This window comes from Triplophysa dalaica, chromosome 1, assembly GCF_015846415.1.
Source record: "Triplophysa dalaica isolate WHDGS20190420 chromosome 1, ASM1584641v1, whole genome shotgun sequence".
NCBI lineage: Eukaryota > Metazoa > Chordata > Actinopteri > Cypriniformes > Nemacheilidae > Triplophysa > Triplophysa dalaica.
The window spans coordinates 14,259,411-14,280,324 of NC_079542.1; the positions used below are offsets into that span (position 1 = coordinate 14,259,411).

A 20,914-nucleotide genomic window follows, 5' to 3' on the forward strand; every position below is an offset into this window, starting at 1 on the left:
TTTAGCTTTCCTGATTAGACGTTGTTTATAAAATAACTGTTCCAAAACCATCTTTTGCATTAACTAAACTTCACACAAGAGAACGATATGCTTCTGTACCCTCTTGCTTTATGTCGGCAAGCTTTGTATTAGCATTGTCCTACTATGAATGTTAAACAGCAGAAGAAGATCCAAACTTCAGAAGGGAACGGGGTCACTCTGTCTGCCTGCTTGCCTGAATCTCCCAAACCCCTCCCTGTCCCACATCCTTCTCTCATCATGCCACACAACAAGTCCTCTTTTAATCAAAGCCCTATTATGCCCACAATGTTAACTATTATGCATCCTGTTTACATTAAAACCATTAAAACAAACCTAAATATATATACTGTACATAAACAAAATCCAAACAATGACGCTCAGTGCCCATGGTATGCTACTTAAAGAGATAGCTCACCAAAATGATTCTGTCATTATTTATTCCCCTTATGATGTTTAAAACCTGTATGTGACACCTATTTCTGTGGAACACAAAAGAAGATATTTTGAGAAATGCTTCTATACAATCGAAGTCGATGGAAGCCAATGTTAATTGGTTACCAGCATTCTTCAAAATATCTTCTTTTGTGTTTTGCATACAGGCATTTTAATTTCTGTGTGAACTATCCCTTAAACAATGCCTTATGTACAGTAAACAAACATCACAGGCCTGTTAAACACAGCAATTCAATTCACAACCATCTGCATGCACTTTATTAGTCTGTTGCCAAGAGACATTTCTGAAACTTTCATACAAAAAGATACACGTAAATCCGGCAGCTGAGTATGGATAAAGTAAAAGGAGCATCTTTATTAGATCATTCTTACTGATAAATGTCCTTTCAATGAGATGAGATCTCCTGCCGCTGGCTTCAAACAGCTGTCTTTTGAGCTAACACAGAAGAAGAAATGGAGAACGCAGACACCACCCAACAGAAAACGTTGAGATTATACCATTGCTGTTAAGACAACTTTTCTGCAGCGGGCGCCAAATGGAATAATAATCAAACTCAATCGCACAAGAATTGGTAACTATTTTATGAGGTGACTAATTCATGATTTGTTGTGATACATACAAAACCGTACGATAGATTAGGTAGACACAAAAGAATCCTGAAGCCCCACCCATAACCCGCACCAGAACCTAACATCACTGGGATGAAAGCAATTTTTTCTAAAATGTCAGAATGAGTTTATACACATTCAATTGATCAAAATGAGTAATCTCGTAAAATATTTTTTTTCAGCGAGATTGTGTTGAATAAAAAATATCAAAGTTTCTTCATTCAATAACGTTTGGCCAAAAATGCTCCCAATATTTTCCCGTCAACATGTGTAAATGTTCTGATCAACAAGAATTTAAATTTCCATACAAAATGTGGACATTAACTACCATGATACATACATATTCACAAATAACTACGTGATAAGTATATACTTGATAGAAGGTTAAAATCCAGCCATACCCCCTTTTGTATTTATCTGTGTGAGGATGACACCGATAGCAAAAACAGTGGAAATGAAGGCTAATCTCTTCCTTCCAGATTAAAGCACATAAACAAATTCTGCCTTGAAAGCAATTCCATCTGACTGACTGCACCCTAAGCCTCTCTCAGTGGATCAGATGCCACTGGTTTAATACAGACTATCAGCATCAAGACTCCAAGTAATAGCATAGCATCCTTTGCATAGCATATTACTCACAAAAATTAAGTTTGATATATTTATTTTAGTAAATTTACTATATATCTTCATGGAACATGATCTTAATGTCCTAATGATTTTTGGCATAAAAGAAAAATCAATCATTTTGACCCATACAATGTATTGTTGGCTTTTGCCACAAATATTCCCGTTCTACTTAAGACTGGTTTTGTGATCCCGAGTCACAAATAAGAACACTAATTCTGTCAGCTGAAATTGTAGAGCAAAAGCAAGCATATGAAGTTAATCACCATTTTGTCCTGAATTTATTTCAAAGGTTTCTAGAAAGCACAGCATTGTTCATACATTTCATGCATCTGAAATGTGGAGCATTAAAATAAAAATCTGAATTGTATAAAACAATGATTAAAATTCAGATCATTTACTTTATTGGAGGTTTTTAGGTCGACGTTCGGCCTGACTGCCTAAGGCATTGGACATGTTGCCTTCCAACAGAAATACATTTAGATGCTCCAGACTGCCAAATGTTCACAAAACATAACATTAACATGCAAACAATTCTGCCATTTGATACTCATTTTGTAGGGTTTCTAAGTGACTCAGAAAGAGAAATGAGTTCTGCAATATTTCTTTCTGTAAAGTTGCTCTGAAATGTGTATAAAGAAAATGCCATAAACATACAGTAAAACTGACACGATGTATGCATTCTGTGCTCTTAACAGAGAAGGAAAACCTGACTCACTTAATCTGAGATTATTCAGTGTGCCAAAATTCAGAGGTAATCTAGTGATGGAGGGTCAGTCAGTGTGATTTATGTGCTTCTACCATTCACAGATAAATTACCTATCATGGCATCCTTATGTCGATTTAAAATGTAATTCATGTTACTGCAGTGGGATTTCCAATAAGCAAAAAGCAATTTGTTTGTGTTTCCCAACATCTTTCTATTTATTAGATGTCAGCGATTGAGAAAAGTTGTGAACCTTATGAGCTTTTTTGGGAACCATTTAAAAACTTTATGTATTTTGAATTAACGTCAATATAAAGTGTGTTTATTGAGATGGTGGCGCCAGAGCTTTGCTTTGGTTACCTGGGATTGTTGCAAAATCGTTCACGGTACATAACCCCTCCACCACAGGTACGTGAACAGTCAGACCACTCCGACCAGCCTGACCACTGGCCTTGCACTGCTTTAGGACCATGATCGCCAAATTTCACACACTGTCCCTTCCGGCACCACTGGGTTATGGGAAAGAAATATGACATGCACTTAAATTTACATTCACAGCTAGCCAAATGTGCTTGTGTTGTCGATGAGAAAGATGGTGAGAGGTAGAGAACTTAGGTGACTTGGAGACACTATGTGGACCAATCAATTCACTTCTCAAAAATGAAGTTTAACCAAAGTCAGACAGAAAGAGGCAACCGTGCACTCACCATGTCTGGTCCGCAGATGGTGCCCTCGGCAGCGGGCATGAACTTGGTCTCACACCGTTGCCCTGTCCTGTGGCACCACAATGATTTACAGATGTCCTGGTGGGCAAGAACAAACACAGTCAAAGAAGGGCCTCACACACTGGGAACCCTTCAACATCCTGGCTTGCACCACGCCACACCGACCCGTCGTTTCTACAGCAACGGCCAATCAGCTCTTGCAACAAATAAAAACCCTGTCAAAATCAATCACTGTTCGTCCCAAAAGAAACACGCCATTATCATTGCATTTTGTTTCTTCCCACAATACAACGATAATAATGGGTGATGAAGGGTTGGGACACCAGCCACTGCTGGCTGACGGCCCGATTGCATCTGGCAGACAGCGAGGAAGACGTGGTTTACAAAAGCTAGTAACGTTGAACTCTTGGTGGTTTGTTACCGAACTCTGCTAGCCCACTTGCTAAAAGCGTCAAGCTCCCACGGCTAATGACATCTCAACGAATATGTGACAAGGACAGGATGGCTCGAGGGCACAGAAAACAAAAACATTAGCCATTATCTCCACAATCCTCCTAAATTAAGATGTACAGCTGCCTTCCTTCAAGGTTGATGTTTAGGAGCGTTGAAGGTTTAGAAGCAAACAAAAGCAACAGGAATCTCTCAAAGAGGAAGTTCACAGTCTAATCCCTCAGATGGACTCTCGCAATGTTCATTTACCAAGCATAACTTTCTTGCAGGTCTTAGTCTTCACCCTTATTATTTGCATATCAATGTGTGTTAGACGCAAAAGGCTGTGGTGGATGCCAAAGGAGGCCCTGTCCATCTTTGTTGAATTGTGGATGTAGACTTGAGTGGAGTTTGAGGCAATGGGCTTCCTCTCAAAAATTGGATTTCTTTGCAAAGCTCATGTATGTTTGAATTGACCATGAACACTCCACACACAAACACTGCGGTTTACGGACATTTACATATCGGAGACACACTAAAACTTTGTTAATGAATCTGCTGCAAATGTTTTTGTCTGAATAGTATTCATTGAGGCTTAATTGTTTACCATAAGTCAATTACATTTTTAAACAAATTTACAAAGATTTACTGACTTGCTTCAAATATAAATAACACGTTTTAAATTATATGGGTTACCTTTACAAATTCCAAGCTGCAGAGTTTGGCCTTGGAGCCAAACTGCCATTTGCACTGTATGTCTGCATCGTACAGCTGACCTGGAAGCTGTTCAGGGTACTTGTACTGGCCTATTTGTTTGGGCTCATCCACTAGACATGAAGCCTGGGCTGTACTGTGAACACACGTGCAATCAAATACAGATAAACATGGGAACCAGCATTAAAAGTATCTGCAAAATAAAGTACTGTAGTGGCTAAAAGTGAAATCCAACTTTGGACAACTGATTTTTTTGCTCTTTGCTCAAACGATTAAAGATGTATTAGAAATGTGCATGTGTGTTGCACAGATTTGCTTGAATGTAAACCGAAGCTCAGCTTTGAGAAAAAGAGAGCATCAACACATATTAAGAACTGATCAAATCATAGTTAATATGCTTTATGTCCTGTAACCATTTTGTTTTCTATGCATTTTTAAATTATGATAAAACCCATATCTCCTGATGAGCAGTAGTTTGCCTTTTTGTCATACAATTAGTGTATTGTCCATGTTGTACCACAACTCATATTTTGATGGTTTAATCTCACCAGAGGGGGCATTACAAGCAAATATGCTACAAATACACCCACAGACCAGTACTATAAACTGCCATCACCACATTTTGTGTTTAGGATGCTGGCGTGCTGGTGACCTCATCAGATATTTTAACTAGATTATCCAGTAAGCCGAACTTGGTGAATGTGGCAAACAACATGACTATGATCCACCAGCTGAACCAGCACCCAACTAGCATTGAATTTCATTAAATAAATGTATTTAGATGAAGGTTAGAGTTTACCCTAAAAATCTATTCAGGTATTGCCGGCTACACGCAGACCAGGAGAAAACGCCATTATTCCCAGCCAGTGTGGGAGACATTATGTTTCCTTCGGTCTTCCGACAGGGATTCCCCTCTCCATCATGGATCATTCCAAAACTGGTGGCAAAATAGAAATAAAGGAAAGCAAAAATGGGAGGGAAGAAAAAGGAAGAGAGAAACAGAGAGCTTGTACATTTTACCCAGTGATACTATTAATGTAGAGCCCTAGGACACAAACCATTCCCTGAGTCAGGAGGGATATTACCTCCATAACCTAGCAGACCTAGCATCCCACAAAGCCCTTTAATAACCTGTACTCTACTAAACTAAAATCACATGATTCACACTCATATTAGATGCTTACTTTCACCAGCCCTCTGAGAATAAAACCAATGAACACATCAAAATGAACACATGCATCATAGCTAAGGTAAGCTATTCAGGAAGACATGAGGAGATTTGGCAAAATATGCCCTGTGTTTAGAAATGGTCACTCCTCAATAAATCTGAGATTTATATCTATTGGCTAGGGAAGATTTTGCCCCAAAACTGCACACATTCTGGGCATGTGTCCTTTTTATTTATCTAAAATGTTTAAACAATTGAGAATACAAATCCCACAACATGCTATCAGCTTGGTTCTTCTCCAGGACACATTTTGTTCCAGTTTGCATTGAGCATGCGCCAACCAGAGGACTTTGTCATAAAAATGAGATCTCAGATCTCAGCAACAAAAAAACTTCCCTTCTCTTACAGCAAACACAAATAAAATGTTTGCCTGTTGCACAGCAGATGGTTTCCCAAATGAAATTAGACCCAAGAGCAGAAGTTAACATACTTATGTCCCGACTCGTGGGCAATGGTGAAGGCTAGGCCCAGCCCAGTGTCTTCATTAATTGTGCAGCTACGGTATTTGCTACACATGCCACTTATTGGAGCAAAACCTGCAGACAGGAAGAACAGTGACATATATGTTGATGCATTACGGGCACAAGAATCCAATTCAATGCTTAAAACTTAAATGAAATCAGTAATAGACTATTTCAGTCCCACTAAATACACCACAATTTTCAAAACTACAGAATTTAAAGCAGGGTCCAATTACACATAAATACTCTTAAATACTTTTTGTTTGATTTTAAGACAAAGGTTTGAGTTACACATCACACAGGCAATTTTAAAACACTCCTCTTCGCTTTGACATAGATTCAAAGAACTGCATATTTGTGGTTTGGAACCTTAAAGTTGAATTCATTACATTTGGCTAACGCCTCTATTTAGAGTAAAGATATATGAAGCTGCCAAGTGCCAACTGCCTGCAAAGCGGATCTTGGATTGAGTCAGGTGAAGTTCTCTTCTAGGGCAGACTTGGAACACACGTCACCAACCAAAAGCTCTCACCAACTTTGGCTTTGTGTAATTCACTCTCCAGCATCTCTGCTATGCAGAAGCGTTCAAAGCATGGGACCCGTTTCAGGTGCAGGATGGTGATGGTCTTACCCAAGGTGTCACATGGTTCATTTTTCCAGGAGCAGATGTCCAGCCCTGTCAACAGGATGGCATGGTCGTGGCGCTTGCCACTTTTACCCATCAGGCCTGACTGCCACTGGCAGAAGCTGTTGAGGGATTGGTCTGCGTGGTGGTTGATAGACAGACCCAGCTGAGACAATAGAAGCAGAAAGAATTCAAAGGGTTGATGAGAGAAAGAAGCGAGGGTAATGAATCATCAGACATCTAAAAAACGTTCATGTGCTGTTGTTGTACATTCTCAGGCCCTTTCATAAAGTGTGTCAAAATTACTGAATAAAATATTTAATGTGCAATTTTGGAAAATTATGCATTGTAGCAGCTACCTTCCGACAAAGATAAATAGCATTGGATGTCACTTTGGATATAAAAGCATCTGCTAAAATCAATAAGTGTAAATTTAAATCTTACCGGATCTTTTTCAAGCAAGAGAAGGCTGACCACAACAATGTTAATATCCGTCCCAATAGTTCCATCTTTGAACAGACTGGAGACCTGTTCAACACAATAAAGTGTTTTGCTCATCACTCCACCGAAAACCAAGCATTTAATGCACATGCTGGAATAAAGTTCTCTAAGCGTTTTTAACTGTTTCAACAACACTGGAATTATCACCTCACCATGTTCATGACAGTGAGGACGTAGGTAGTGAGGTTCTCTCTGCCATGTTTCTCCAGCATCTTCCTGTCTGCCACCACCAGCGTTTCCACATTCAGGCCTTCGTCTTTGTTGGATGTAATCTCTGAGCGTTTCACCCGGCTTTGCGGTTCAAACTCATCGGGCATGACAAAACGATCCTCTGTGGGAGGCTTGGGAGTATCTGCAGGTACAATGGAGACAAAAAGAAAAGAGAAGATTATGAACAGGACAGAGAGAAATGAAATACACCCAAATTGCCTCAAATAAAGTAAGTTCCCTGATAAAAGCAACCGAGAAGTGATGACAGATCAGGAAATTTACAGTAAATTATTTCGCTATGCTGTGTCCAAGCACTTATTGAGTTACAAAGATGATTACGGGAAGGGGAGTCATGCACCTACTGGAGAATATAATGATTTAAATGAATATTATATTGTGACAATATGTATTTGAATGAGACATTTTTTTTGGACGTTGCATTTAAAGTTCTTCAAACCTTTTGGGGTCATATCTGAATAGATGCGATGTATTATTTGTATCACTCTTATTAATCCTAAAAGTACCAACTACACAAAGCACTTTCAATCTTAATATAGCTGAAAGGAAATTCCCTTACATACATTGCTTGCGGCGTCCACAGAAGTGTTGTCTCTGGAGCTTCCCGTGCTGGTAGTCATGGTGACGGTGATGGTGGTGATCCTCATAAGGATTGTTTTTTGAGAATCTGCTGGTTTTGTCAGTCCTATGCGTGTGGACCTTGCTTTCAGCTGATCGCTTGTAGATGACGTGTGGCTGATGTCCAGAGGGGGCACTGTAGTTATGTCGTAAAGCCAAATGCTGTGGTAGTGGTGTGATGAAATGCTCCTCACCAGCAAAGCGGATCAGACCTGACTGCAGAGCAACAAAGGAAGATGTATTTCTCAGCAGGTCTCGAAATAATAAGAATCAAAGGAGTTATGTAATATTTGATGTTCAATATAACATCAAAGGAAAGGTTTATTCATGCATGTGGGGGGGCTTTGTGGGGGTTGTACACCAACAGTCTCGTAAAGTGAAAGAAGCACACAAAGTAGGTTTGCAGATCGGCAAAAAACTACAAAAGAAGAAGAAATGCGGATAGCGGCATTCAAAACAGCATGTCGATGAACTTTTCAAGACTCGAAAAAAAAAGAGAAAAGCTGATAAACGACAACAGGAAGACTTTGTTATGAAGTAGTTTGATCATCAAATGTTAAGTTATTTATGATTTGTAAGGCCGCCGTGCCTCAATTCATTCTGGTTGCTGATGTGCACAGTTGATTATGTTGCGTAACATTATAGATTTATTTGAGACGAGTGATTTTGACTGTGGTCAGTCTTAAATTTAACATATTGTGCATCCATATTTGCATAACACTGACATTTTATCAGATAAATGATAAATTAACTACGTTCAGTTCCAGATGTTTAGTTCACTGAAACGTTACCAATTAAATATAAAAATGTATTATAATCATCGTTTATTCGCTGGTGAACCATACGGTTTCTTCAAATGCGACAGATCTACAGGAACCATTCAACAAATTGTTTATTTATTAAAATGAACATCCAACAAAATTCAACAAAACGTTTAGTTATTAGATACAGTATATTATTGCATACTAGCCAAACACAAACCAGAAATTAACTGTTTGTCAGGCGCGCGCCGTCTGATGAAACGGTCTATAACAAACCTGTAACAAGTATATATATGGTCACAAGTATCATTTGCGTCTATTTAGACCTATCTGTGATAAGAAGGTTTTCTCTGACTGCACGTTTATGCATACTTATTTTTTTATATTTTCTCAATTTAATATACTTTATACATAAACTGTGGCTTAAAAGACCATTATGAAGCAAGGTTCCCTAAGCTGTTTACATCTTTAAATATGATGCCTTTAAACTATGTTAAGCAGTTTCTTCATGCTTAACTGCTAAGTAGTTATGAATATTACATTTCTGTAAGGTTCTTTCAAAACCAATATTAGTAAAAAATGATAAAGTAGCTGAGAGAAAAATATATACAATTATTTTTCAAAATGCATTGAAAAAAGAAGGAAAAATTATATAGAGGTTTCTTTAGAGTGTTTTTTCTCACATCTTTCTACATTCATGTACGCCCCCCTCTAGTAATCCTAGAGGGAATTTCCCCCTTCTTTAGAATTACATTTCAGGTCCTTCAAACAAACAAAAAGTACACAAATGATAATCAGTTGGACAGAGTCTTTTGTTAGAGCTCAACTTGTGTTTTACCTAGAATATTCCTTAATAAAGGAACACTTTAACCTTGAATAGACTTATCCCCTCAGTTTAAGTTAACATCCGAGTGCACAGATCCAGGACCAAAATATATCAAATCAAAGAAGTTAAGTAGGTATTTACAGTATGCGTGTTTGATGTCATGGGAAAAAAAGCCCTCCGGGAGACCATCTGAGTACAGGTGTAGCTCTTCTCACATATTTAAATTCCTGGTGGTGGGGGCTTCATAGCCCCTCAAGATGAAATCTCAGTGGTTCAAAAACAGCTGTTGCTGAGTCAAAAAAAAATGGGCATCACAGAAGGTAAAGGTTTCAGTACACAATAAACAGACAATGACATGAAAAGATGTAGAGCAGCCTGGGGCTTCTGAAGGCATCCTGAGGAGCATCCCCTTCATCCCGTTTCAGTCCAGAGAGCAGAAGAAAATTTCATATGCAGCATTACCTTTCAGCAGCTTGTTTAACAGTAATGATTACAGCGTGGCCATGAGTCAGGAATGATAGGTATGATACACTCCAAAACACTTTTTAGGAGAACTTGACATATAACCTCTCTCGCTGACACACATCTCTTAAAAGCTTCTTCTTGAAAACCTCTTTTAAAAAATAGCATTTTAATGCATTACCAGAGAACAACTAATATTGATCGCAAGTATCAACAGTTCCTCCTGGGAAGCAATCACATGATCAGCTCTCCTTTCATCCGTGTGTATTAGTCTTTTTTAGGAAAGGAGGTTTGTAATTTGTCTTTCCGAGCAGAAATAGATGGCATGTGTGAGAGGAAGGTGGAGGAGGTCAGATATTCACGAGTACTTGATTAATGAGGTGTGGGGTCAAAGGCGAGATCCAACCTTATCGTCTGCTATGATAGTGACACGTATTGGTGCCCTGGGACACGTCCGCAGCAAGCCAACACATGAGCACATTTAACCATTACTAATAAAACATGTCAGCCCCTAATTGCTTCATTATAAGTCACGCAGACGTGTCTCCAGATTTATTTGGTTTGGGTCAGTGTTTGTACAATGTGGTCCTATATCTGCTAGTACAGAAGGAAACAGCCAAAGGGTGCTGCTTCCAGCAAATGTGGCAACATTTCAGCATTAGTTTATTTTAATAACTGCGCTGTCAACGGGAAACGCGACGTGTCAGTGTGATTCAATAAAAAACATTCTACGCATTCAGGTATTTTCAAAATTAGATAAGGTTTGCACCATACTTTGCATTGTGCATTAGCTTTGCTGTAGTCGAACTGACAGAGCATGACGCCAACAAATCTCGATTACCAAGAAAAGCATTAACTGATAAAATGTGAATGCACTGTAAGTGCATTAAAATATAACACATTAAAATACAAATGTGTCGGCCAGGTGCATAAATGCTATGCAATGAGGTTAGATTTACATTGAATTCTTTGGGTTTAGAGGAGATAAAACATAATACATGTGTTTAGAAAGGTGTGAAACCTGTTTAAAAAATCTAAAATGGAATGTCTGAGTGGAGACTTGATCAATTTATTGAATTTAGTCTCTTCCCTGTTTTATGTTTGCCACTCTGATACTTGGTGGTCATGTTATAAAAGACAATATCATCGCTGTCTTTCTGAAACCTAGGATGTCCAAATTTGCTGTATTTCAGAAAATGGAAAAAACGTTACACTGTGCAAAACTTGCACAAATAAACACTTTTTACAGAGTTTTTTTAAGTATTTTTTTTTTTGCTTTCACAAATAGCACAAAAAATAAGTAAAACCTACTAGTTGTTGTTACAGTGTACATTTTAAATTATAAAATACTGTTTTGTCCAAATTGAAAGGCACTTTTAAATACTTTTTATTGGTAAAATACTTGCAAAACCCAGTGACACACATAAAGGGTGACTAATATAATGATTTGACCAAAAATGTAAATAACAAAATATGGATATACAAGGTTTAAGAAGGACAGCAGCAATTTCGTTGGGATTCGTTGAAATTTGCCGTAAAATGTCTTATATAACAGATCCTATCAAAATTCAGTCCATCAAAGCCATTACACACACTGCTTATATTAAAACTAACACATTTTTTGTTTACCATTTTAGGCTATTGAGAACAAACTGAAAGTTATTTATTATCGGCATAACCACAAAGTTATAATAAACATATCTTGAAGATGAGCACCCTGCCCCTCTTCCATCTGGCTTTGGGATAGAATAAATATTGATAGTTTTCTTCAACATTGGCTACTAAACTGAACATAATATTTAGAGACCTGTGGTGTCATAAAGAAACCATACTGGAGTGTTTTACGGTACAGCGCGTCTTCCAGTCGCTCTCTCAACCTCTCCGCTCCTGAGCTGAGGTCATCTTCCCTCTTTGGGACCAGTTCTTTAACCTCTGTCTCCCAGACTGCTGAACCTCAATACATTCCGTCTGGCTTTGGAATTCTACCTAATCCTGGCCTCCACGCACGGTCAAATCCTTGCAGAATAGTTGTGCATAATTCAGTCATTGATTCAGCCCCCTTCTGTTTTTTACTCCCCTGATCGTTTGATCCCGCCTGCATGACCCCTCCCACCTCGCAGGTGGCAAAGTAAACACGGGCACTCCCAGTGCTGAGGCGGTGCCCGCTAAACCGCATGCTGTGAAAACAGTGGTAGATCATGGCAGGCTGCCGCAATGACCTGGGGCATTTGCTCGCAGGGCAACAGGGCCACTCAACGGCGTCCAGACCAAACCTGGCCTCTCCTACGGCACGCGGCCCTGCCAGGAGTTCTGGATGTGCAAGACAAAACCCCCCAAAAACGGTGCTGTTTCAGATTAGATGGGGACATTTCAGATTTTAATACTGATTTAAAGAGTCAGCAGGCTCAGTATTATTGGTATAATCGGGGACTGTTTTTGCATTTCCACCAACTAAACTCAAAAGTGAGGCAAAGTGCTAGAATTTACCAGGAACTACAGACAAGAGAGAGAGATAAGTATTATGCAAAACATTTACATCTTTGGCCATCATGAGACCTGGTGCTTAAAATGAATAGTTATTAAAATTAAAATTCTGTCATCATTTACTCACCCTCTTGTCATTTCACATTGTCCTTCACCTTGTGTCTAGCTTATGTGTGTGTGTGAGGAGGTTTAGTTAAATTCATGCCAAAGGGTGTTATTCTATAAACCTGAAGCATTTGTCCATTAAGAACATCATATTATACACAAGCAAATACATTTATAGGCTACAGACTTAACCCAGGCTAATGTCTGCCACATACAAATGTCTGCCAAAGATGGGTAGCATGTAATTTACTTTATTTAAATTACAGGGTTAACTTTTTTGATGATACTAGCGCTGATTCACCCTGTTATTATCATATTGGAATTACAGTGTAGTTTTGCGTTAAAACTTTACTTACAACCAGAAAACCAACACTACTGATAAACATTCTGCATCATAAAACACTAGTTTCAAAAATAGCTTGACAACCCGCGACACTTTGATGTGGGTTTGGGCACATCTTTATATTCTAAACCACACTGACAGATAAAATGTGAAAATGATCCTCATTGATTTTATCATATTTCCCTCAGGGAAAGATCAATCTTTTAAAAACGTCTGCATTTGTGAAAGAAGTGCACAGGATTGTGGTATGTGGTAAAGCTACCATGTCTAATGCTAAATTTGTCTGTGAAATAAATTGTGAATACCGATCCGATCTATTGAGATTTTTTTTCAGTGATTGCGAAAACAATAAATCTTGAGAGGACTGACACAAAACCAAAAGACTCAAAGTAAGTGGTGATGGAAGATAAAATACAGCCTCAGCTGACTGACTACATAAGCTACCAGTTTCCGAAAAGCTGCCAGATGTCCTCTTCTGAACAATCCATGTTAGCACATTAGCCAAGATGAGTTCCCGCAGTGAAGACTTTTCCATACAAGCCAACCCGAAAGCATGCGCTTAACCAACATCCTGAAGGACCTCTGCGAGTGCCCTGGAGTCCAATTCGCACAATTATAACACATGCATTCCATTTGTTTTAGAGACATACCAAACTTTACTGTCAAATATCCAACAACTTTGCCCAGCAGTTAGCAGATGGAGGTGCCTTGGTTTGATAATGGGGGCAAATGGATTCCATCTGGGCCAGGTATTTTTTTTTTGTTTGTAATTTGGCAGCATGTCAGAGGACATGTTGAACTTAAGTAGCTGACTAAAAACATGAGAGAGGAAACTAGCTACAGACAACAAAGATTTGCAGAACGGCAGGGATCCTGTTATCACAACATCACTTAGTGTATTTGTCACAGCCAATGATAGTTACAGCAATCCTTTGCTAAATATCACATAATCTCTAAAATATCTTCTAGAGAAACAGTAAACAGAGATGCTCAGATCAGATCTGATGCTTGGCAGACTTCACTGCACTGCTTATTAATACACAGTCAGCTAAAAGCAAGTCTTAATGTAATAATATGTAATATGAGAAAGGTACCTACGTAGCCTTCTACAAAATCCATCAATTTCTTCTGGTTTCGCGTTCATGTGACCGTCTTCTAGTTATCTCCTTTAAGGAACACTTGTAAGAGATGGAGATTAGAGGGCCATCGTCTGCCAGATAGACACGCTTCATTTTCACAGCAAAAACCACCAGAGGTCTTAATTAACTCTCTCTTCCCTCCCTGAGACATGGAGATTAATCAGTCTTCACATTTTCAAAGGGTTATCAGATGTGGGGAATTAACTAATAAACGGTAGTTCTCAAAGTGCTGCTTTATTGAAGACGCAAAAGTCAGTTTGTTTAATGAGGTTTTGTAAGATCTATCTTGCGCTGATGACACAAGTGACATAGTCCAAGTATGCGAAATCATTTATTTCCTCTGTCCATGAAACATAATTAGCATCTCTTTTGTGTAAACTGGCTGTGCTTTTAAAGCCTGCGACCATGGCCTTATAAAGATGAGTAAGTGCTTACATGCTGTTTAAGGTTAGAAGAAAGCGGAGAGAAAACCGAAGCTGCTTATTACCCAGCTTTAAAACAAATCTGCATTCTGCCACCGGCTTGCCTCTGACCAGAGCATCAACTCAATGACTACTGTGGGGAAAGAGTGCATGTAATGCTTACAGAGACAAACGAAGAACCTTGCAAGGCTGTTTTGATCATTTGGACCAAAAGCAATAAAAGTGATTTAAGTCATTCTCTTTATTTAAACTGACTGTTCTGATTATAAATATCTGATGCTGACATCATGTTATGAAAGTTTGATATCTGATTCAAGCTTTTCTATCTGCTTCTATAGAACATCTAAAAGTCGATAAAATAGGCTGCTTGTCTATTAAAAAGGTAATTATAGTGATACAAAGTATGTCCATAAACATTCCACCCTGTCATAATTTAAAGGTAAAGGAAAAACTTATTTACTAGGCACTGGTTTAGTAAGCATATTCAAGATTTGTATACAAATATGTAACCAGACATACACTGTGTAAGAGAGTAGTTGCAAAATAAACTCAAAGAACATAAAGATTTGAGATGAACATAATACTAACACTTGGTACCTCTTTACAATAAATAAAAAACTTAACTTTTATTCTACAACAAAAGATGGCAAATTCTAACCAATAAACCAGCTGTAAATGAAACATGCTTATGAATTACAACTGTCCTTCAAAAAACGTATTAATTCCAGAAAGATGCACAATGAACAATAGTTTGCGGATTAAATAAAATCACATTTGAAAACAACCATTTTATACTGCCACACACAAGTTAAAATTGCAGGGTGAATTTCATTCCTTATAATATTTTTATGGCTTCGCTACTGCCCATTAGTTTTCTGTCTTCAAGTGAGTATAATGCTGTTACAACACCAGAGTGGGACCAGCCTGCCTTCCTCTTTCTCTCACAGGCCCTTATTCTCTGACATCCCTAAGCAGCCTCTACATCACTGTCACCACGGAGACCACCAGGGAATACCCCCTGGCAACTCCCACAGTGCTAACATGGCATAACACCCTGTGAATTATGAAAGTGGGAGTGGGAGACATTTGTAACTACAGAGGATCCCAGCATATATTCATTCTGGCTTCACTTTGTCTGCCTGGCCTCCCAAAACTCAGACAGGTATAAATGTGAGTATTGTATTGTCTCCAGTGTCCCCTAGTTCCCCTTATTTAAGCCTCAGCAAGGTTTTCAAATCACATTGTGTTTGGTATCACTAGATTCAGGGTTCAAAAAGCTTTTATGACATGCTTTGAAATAAAATAAATTATACCTCATGATATGTAAACAGAATTGTTTTGTCAAAAAGTACCTCATGATATTTAAATTATATGCCCCATTCACTTTTATTGCATGGAAAAATGAACAGCATCTACATTCCTCAAAGTCTACCTCCATTGCTCCATGTAAGATAATCATGGATGATTTGTTTAAAGTCATCTCTTTCAACTGCAGGAAATGATGAACACATAAATATGTTTTTTAAAGGTCTAAAGTTGACATTTCGCTGCCATGAGAGAATGTGAATATTAATGCCCCAATGCAGCCATGTCGTTCTCAAACTGGGAGGCCACCAACTGCAAGCACTTCAGTGAAAACCATACAATCATCATGACAGACATAACCAATGGAAATCCCAAAGCATTCTCACAACTTCCTAAATCAGACAAGCACTACAGTTCGGCTCCCTGAGACTGTATTCTGTAATTCCCAGCCATTCTTTTCCATTGATGTTTGAATGGCCGGGTGCTCCACACTCGCTGCAGTATATCCAAGTCAGTCTTTGAGCGCACTGACAGCTTTTCTCCTTTGCAGTCAGAGTGAATTAGCATCACAACTGTCCCTAAGTGCAATCCCACACGCTAGCGCATCGGCTTGAACTAGCAGGTCTGGCGCTGAATAAACACAGCTGAAGTGCTTCAGCAGCAATTCACATACACACACACACACACAAACACACCTCTGACTGCACCTCACACATTCACAGACAGTCTAGCACCCACAAGGCTGGACTATGGGCCGGGCTGTCCATAAAAGATAAAAGAACACTCCTTGCTATCCAAAAAGGTTTCATGAAACCCCCACCACCACCAAAACCTCCCATGGACTCCAGAAAGACAGACGGAGAATGCGGGAAACCTTCCTCAGCAAAAGTGGCTTACACCTCATAACCATCTGTGCATGGTACATAATTGATTAAATTGTCACTCTTTTTCTTTGTTTACACAGCTTACACAGCGATTTATATGAATTTAAATTGTTTATGTTTACCTCAAAAATCAAATTGTCCACATTTATTATGAGTAATAGATCAATGGTTGTGTTTAAGTGTGTTTAAATACGTTACTCACATGAATAAGTTACTTATAAAATAACTTATTTCCTAGGGAAATTAAGGATGATAGTCTGACACCTAAACAGAAGAGACGCCGGGGGGCCTGGAAAGGTCATGTCTGAGTTCAGCATGATTGGAGAGAGTTCGCAGAGAGCTGAAATTCGAGGGCAAATCGAGCGGATCCCAGTCTTACAAAACCTTGCTCACATACAATTCAAAACATGAGGAGGATAATTACCAACACTCAGTCAGACTGCCTGATGGAGCCGTAAAAATCACTCCCTCACCACCTTTACGCACTCTTCTTTACCTTGTCTGGATTCTTTACGAACAGCTGGAATGAACATTAACAGGAAACTGTGCTGATGATGCAGTCTTCTGTGTTAACGCTAAGTGAGCAAATCTATGTAAGTATATAAAGTCACCTTAATCTCAATTGCATTTAACATTATGACAATTGAACAGGGTTTACATCTGTGTGGTCTGAATGAGATAACTCACTGACGACATTTGTTATCTTAACCAATTTAGTCATCCAATTGTTAGCTTACCTAAGAGTGTTTGCATACATGCTGATTGTAAATAAATGATGTTGTCAGTAAACATGAACTGATAAAGAACAAGTCAAGTCAACCGCCTCATTATCTGCTACAATAAACAAATGTGCAGGCAAGTAAATTAAGTTAATGAATTAGCCATTAGATAATGTCCAGCACACAAAGCAACAAAAACAGTTTGTTTCTAAACTGTGTTAATACAATTAAGGAACAGAACAGATCACTCAATCAATAATCCATGTTTTATAATTAAAGACCTATAAGCCTTTTGATATGGTACTGCTTCCAATTTCAGGTTTGGTCTGACTCTGGAAAGTAGAAATTGGTCAACTCAAAGGAGGTGGGCTTGAACCTGTCATCAGCCATATGGAACCGTGACCTGGGAAAGGCGGTGAAAGATGTGGATTTATCTATGCCTACAGGCTGGGAAAGCAAGTCTGAACTTGTAAAACCATGTGACCTGAAGTATAATACGCTCAAAGTTCTACCACTTAACAGGAAGCAACAGAGCGCTTCTTCGGAAGAGCCACCTGCTAAATAAAACTGTGGTCAGTACTATCTTGCCATCATAGCTATAGCCCACAATAATAATTTTTTGAAAATTCTGGCTCAACTAACACACATTGATTGTAGATGTGTTGTTACACAAGAAACACCTGAAACTTTCCAGGACAGCAACTAAAAACCACAGTGCCACAGTAAAACAGGAGCAAAGTTCTTGTTTGATCATCTGAGGTCAAACATCTATTCGAACCAAGTAGCAACTGAAGGCCACAGACAGCACAGTATTAAAAACTTAAATGAAGCAGGGTTTAGAGAGTAAATCCCCCTTTTCCTGATTTAAAGACCAAGACGGCCTGTTCTTCATTTAACAACGGAATCCCTCTCCATCTGGTATGCTGTGCGCTGTCGAGAGCGAGAGGACTAGACCAAGCAAATCAGGCTTTCATCAACTCACTAACTTAATGGACATGACTACCTCTGAATGTACCGGTTGTGGGGGTTTCTCATCCACAGAAGCATTTATCTTACTTCTGTACCAGGGTTCTCACCATCACCTCTCTCTCTTTCCACCTCAGCTTTTCACAGCAGCTCAGAAGTGGGATGAATAGATTCTCATTTGTCCTTAATCCAAAGCTCCTCATCAAGCAGAGATGACATGGAAGGGTTAAAGTCCTCTGGGACTCGTTCTTTTAAATTCCAACAAAGAAAGGGAAAAAGAAATTGAGGGTGAAAGAGAGAGAAAGTGACAAAGTGAGAGACCCCTTTTTTTCTGGGACATGTCCTTTTTCCACATTACATTTAAGCACAAAATCCAAGGGGACGCTGAGGTCCTGTTTGGTGTCCTGTATGTCTAAAATGGGGCAGTCTTTGAGAATCACCTATAGCTCGGGCCATCCTGCAGAAAGGAGCTTTAAACGAAAGAGGACTAGATCAAAGACTTCTTGCAGTCTATTCAAATGCAGTTGCTCCTAAATCACATTGTGTCGTCACACCGTCTTAAAAGAATGGGCCACTGCTGTTTTATTGTGGAGAAGGTACCACTAATGAAAAGGACAATGCAAAGATTAGCGCTGCCAGCCAAGCGACTGAAACCTCACTGTGTCTTTAATTGTAGGGAACAAGGGAGACAGGAAAAAACAGGGCAAACAAGGAACAAAAGAGCAGAACTCTTGATAGTGTTTTACAGTAGTTTGCCGTCCAAGGTGAGACATGTGATCCTCACTTTAGAAAAATGAGGTACTTGTCAAACAGGGCTTGACGCTCCAGCGATTTCTGCGCTTTGGTTTACTTCTAGTAAAGCTGCTTGAACAGTTTATATGTTCTACATATTTTTCTATGTTTAAGTGGGCATAAGTCAGTAAATCCTTAAGAGACTGTAGAAGAAACACTTACCAGACCTGTGCAGGTGGATATGGCGACAGAGGATTCAGAATGGTTGCGGATGGAACCCTGATATAGGCAGTTATGAACAGCAGGGTCAAGTGTAGCTGTGCTGATGCCCTCTGCACCCAGTGTTTGTATAGTAAACCCATCCGCCAGCACATGGGACGGCTGCAGGTCTAGGTGTAATTCCTTTCCAAAAGCAGAAACGTGATAGTGCACTGGACCACCAGCTTCAGACAGAGACCTCCTGCTCCGTCTTTGCCTTGACACATCGTGGGAAATGTAGCTGCCAAGTGAGTCCACTTCAAATGGTGTGACAAAATCGTAATCTGGCAAGTAAAAAAGTACTAGTCAAAAAAGTAATAAATATGTTTTAAATATTTTTTTATTGCTTTATAAAGAAATGCATTTTATATTTCTAATAAACATCTCCAAATTTCAGAAGAAATTTTTGTTCGTATTAGTTCAAATAAATGGTCTTTTCATTTGAATAAAACTAGATATAGATATCATATGAAATAGATAAAGATATATAAAACAATTAAACAAAAATTAAAAAAATATCTATGATTAGGTCTGGTGGTATAGATATAACAGGTAGGGAACCCCTTTCACTGCCTATGTATACTTCACATGGTGTGACTGTATTTATGTCATAAACCCTTAACACGTATAACGTTTTTATATTTGAAGTAATCTGGAGATCATGTTTTTTGTTTACTGTGCATTCCAATTAATATCAATCAAACTGCAGTTGGTTTGTTTGGATTAAAGCCATAATAACTCAGAAAATACAGTTAACTTACACAATAAAACATGATAACATATTACAACATTTTATTTAAAATTTTAAAAACAGAGTTATCTCCATTGGAACCAAACTCTTCATTTGTCTGCTTACAGGTAACCATGTCCAAAAAAAGACACGTTATGCATAGTTTGTCAAATTACATAGCACAACTTTTGGAGAGCAAGCACGTGCACGCATCAATAACTGACATGTCATCACTCAAAACGGAAACAAATAAAGTCATCATTACAGTGTGATGAAACACAAACCTTGATAGGGGATGCCGTTAACACCGCTAAATGACACTGATGACACAGAGTGAACGCAACAGAACGGCAGAGCCTGCAGAAACACATGCAATTCAGCAAAATTAACTTGTGAATTAAAGCCTCAAATGAGACAAGCAAAACAAATGTTTTCATAATGTCACTTGCCTTTATAAAGTTTCCGAACGACACGCTCGCCAGTAATCTCATTGAAGCGCTGTTTACAAGCGGGACTTGTAAAGTCCAGAGCAATAGAAAAAAGCAATCCATGTGGACATGCACGCACCTTTCCTGTTACCTCTTCAAAAACCGGGAAATCCATGCAATGCAATAGATGGTCATTGGTAATTATTTTAATTGTTTTCCTCAAGTTAAATCCAGCGGATGCATTAGGGCAAAGCGCACTGCCTCTGTTTGCGCGTACAGGTAACGACTGTGAGCGCTTCTGACTGCTGAGCTGTGACAGTCAGCGAGTGCATGTGTGTGCGTGTATACACTATACAGCGGTAGTGGCACCGGCTGATGGGGAGGGGGGTCCTACCAATCAGTGAAGAG

General features: G+C 38.9%; 1 protein-coding gene across 1 annotated transcript in view; it reads right to left on the reverse strand.

Moving 5' to 3' along the window:
• adamts18 (ADAM metallopeptidase with thrombospondin type 1 motif, 18) overlaps positions 1-20,635 on the reverse strand; it is a 45,398-nt gene extending 24,763 nt beyond the window's left edge. Inside the window, exons 1-12 of the mRNA XM_056749447.1 lie at positions 20,528-20,635; positions 20,363-20,435; positions 19,313-19,632; positions 7,888-8,158; positions 7,249-7,448; positions 7,040-7,123; positions 6,602-6,761; positions 5,940-6,045; positions 5,081-5,218; positions 4,264-4,417; positions 3,121-3,216; positions 2,774-2,922 (exon numbers count right to left, since the gene is read on the reverse strand). Coding sequence (XP_056605425.1) covers positions 2,774-2,922; positions 3,121-3,216; positions 4,264-4,417; positions 5,081-5,218; positions 5,940-6,045; positions 6,602-6,761; positions 7,040-7,123; positions 7,249-7,448; positions 7,888-8,158; positions 19,313-19,632; positions 20,363-20,435; positions 20,528-20,629 — 1,853 coding nt within the window. The 5' untranslated portion in view covers positions 20,630-20,635. The remainder of the gene's footprint in view (positions 1-2,773; positions 2,923-3,120; positions 3,217-4,263; positions 4,418-5,080; positions 5,219-5,939; positions 6,046-6,601; positions 6,762-7,039; positions 7,124-7,248; positions 7,449-7,887; positions 8,159-19,312; positions 19,633-20,362; positions 20,436-20,527) is intronic.
• Between the last annotated feature and the right edge of the window lie 279 nt (positions 20,636-20,914).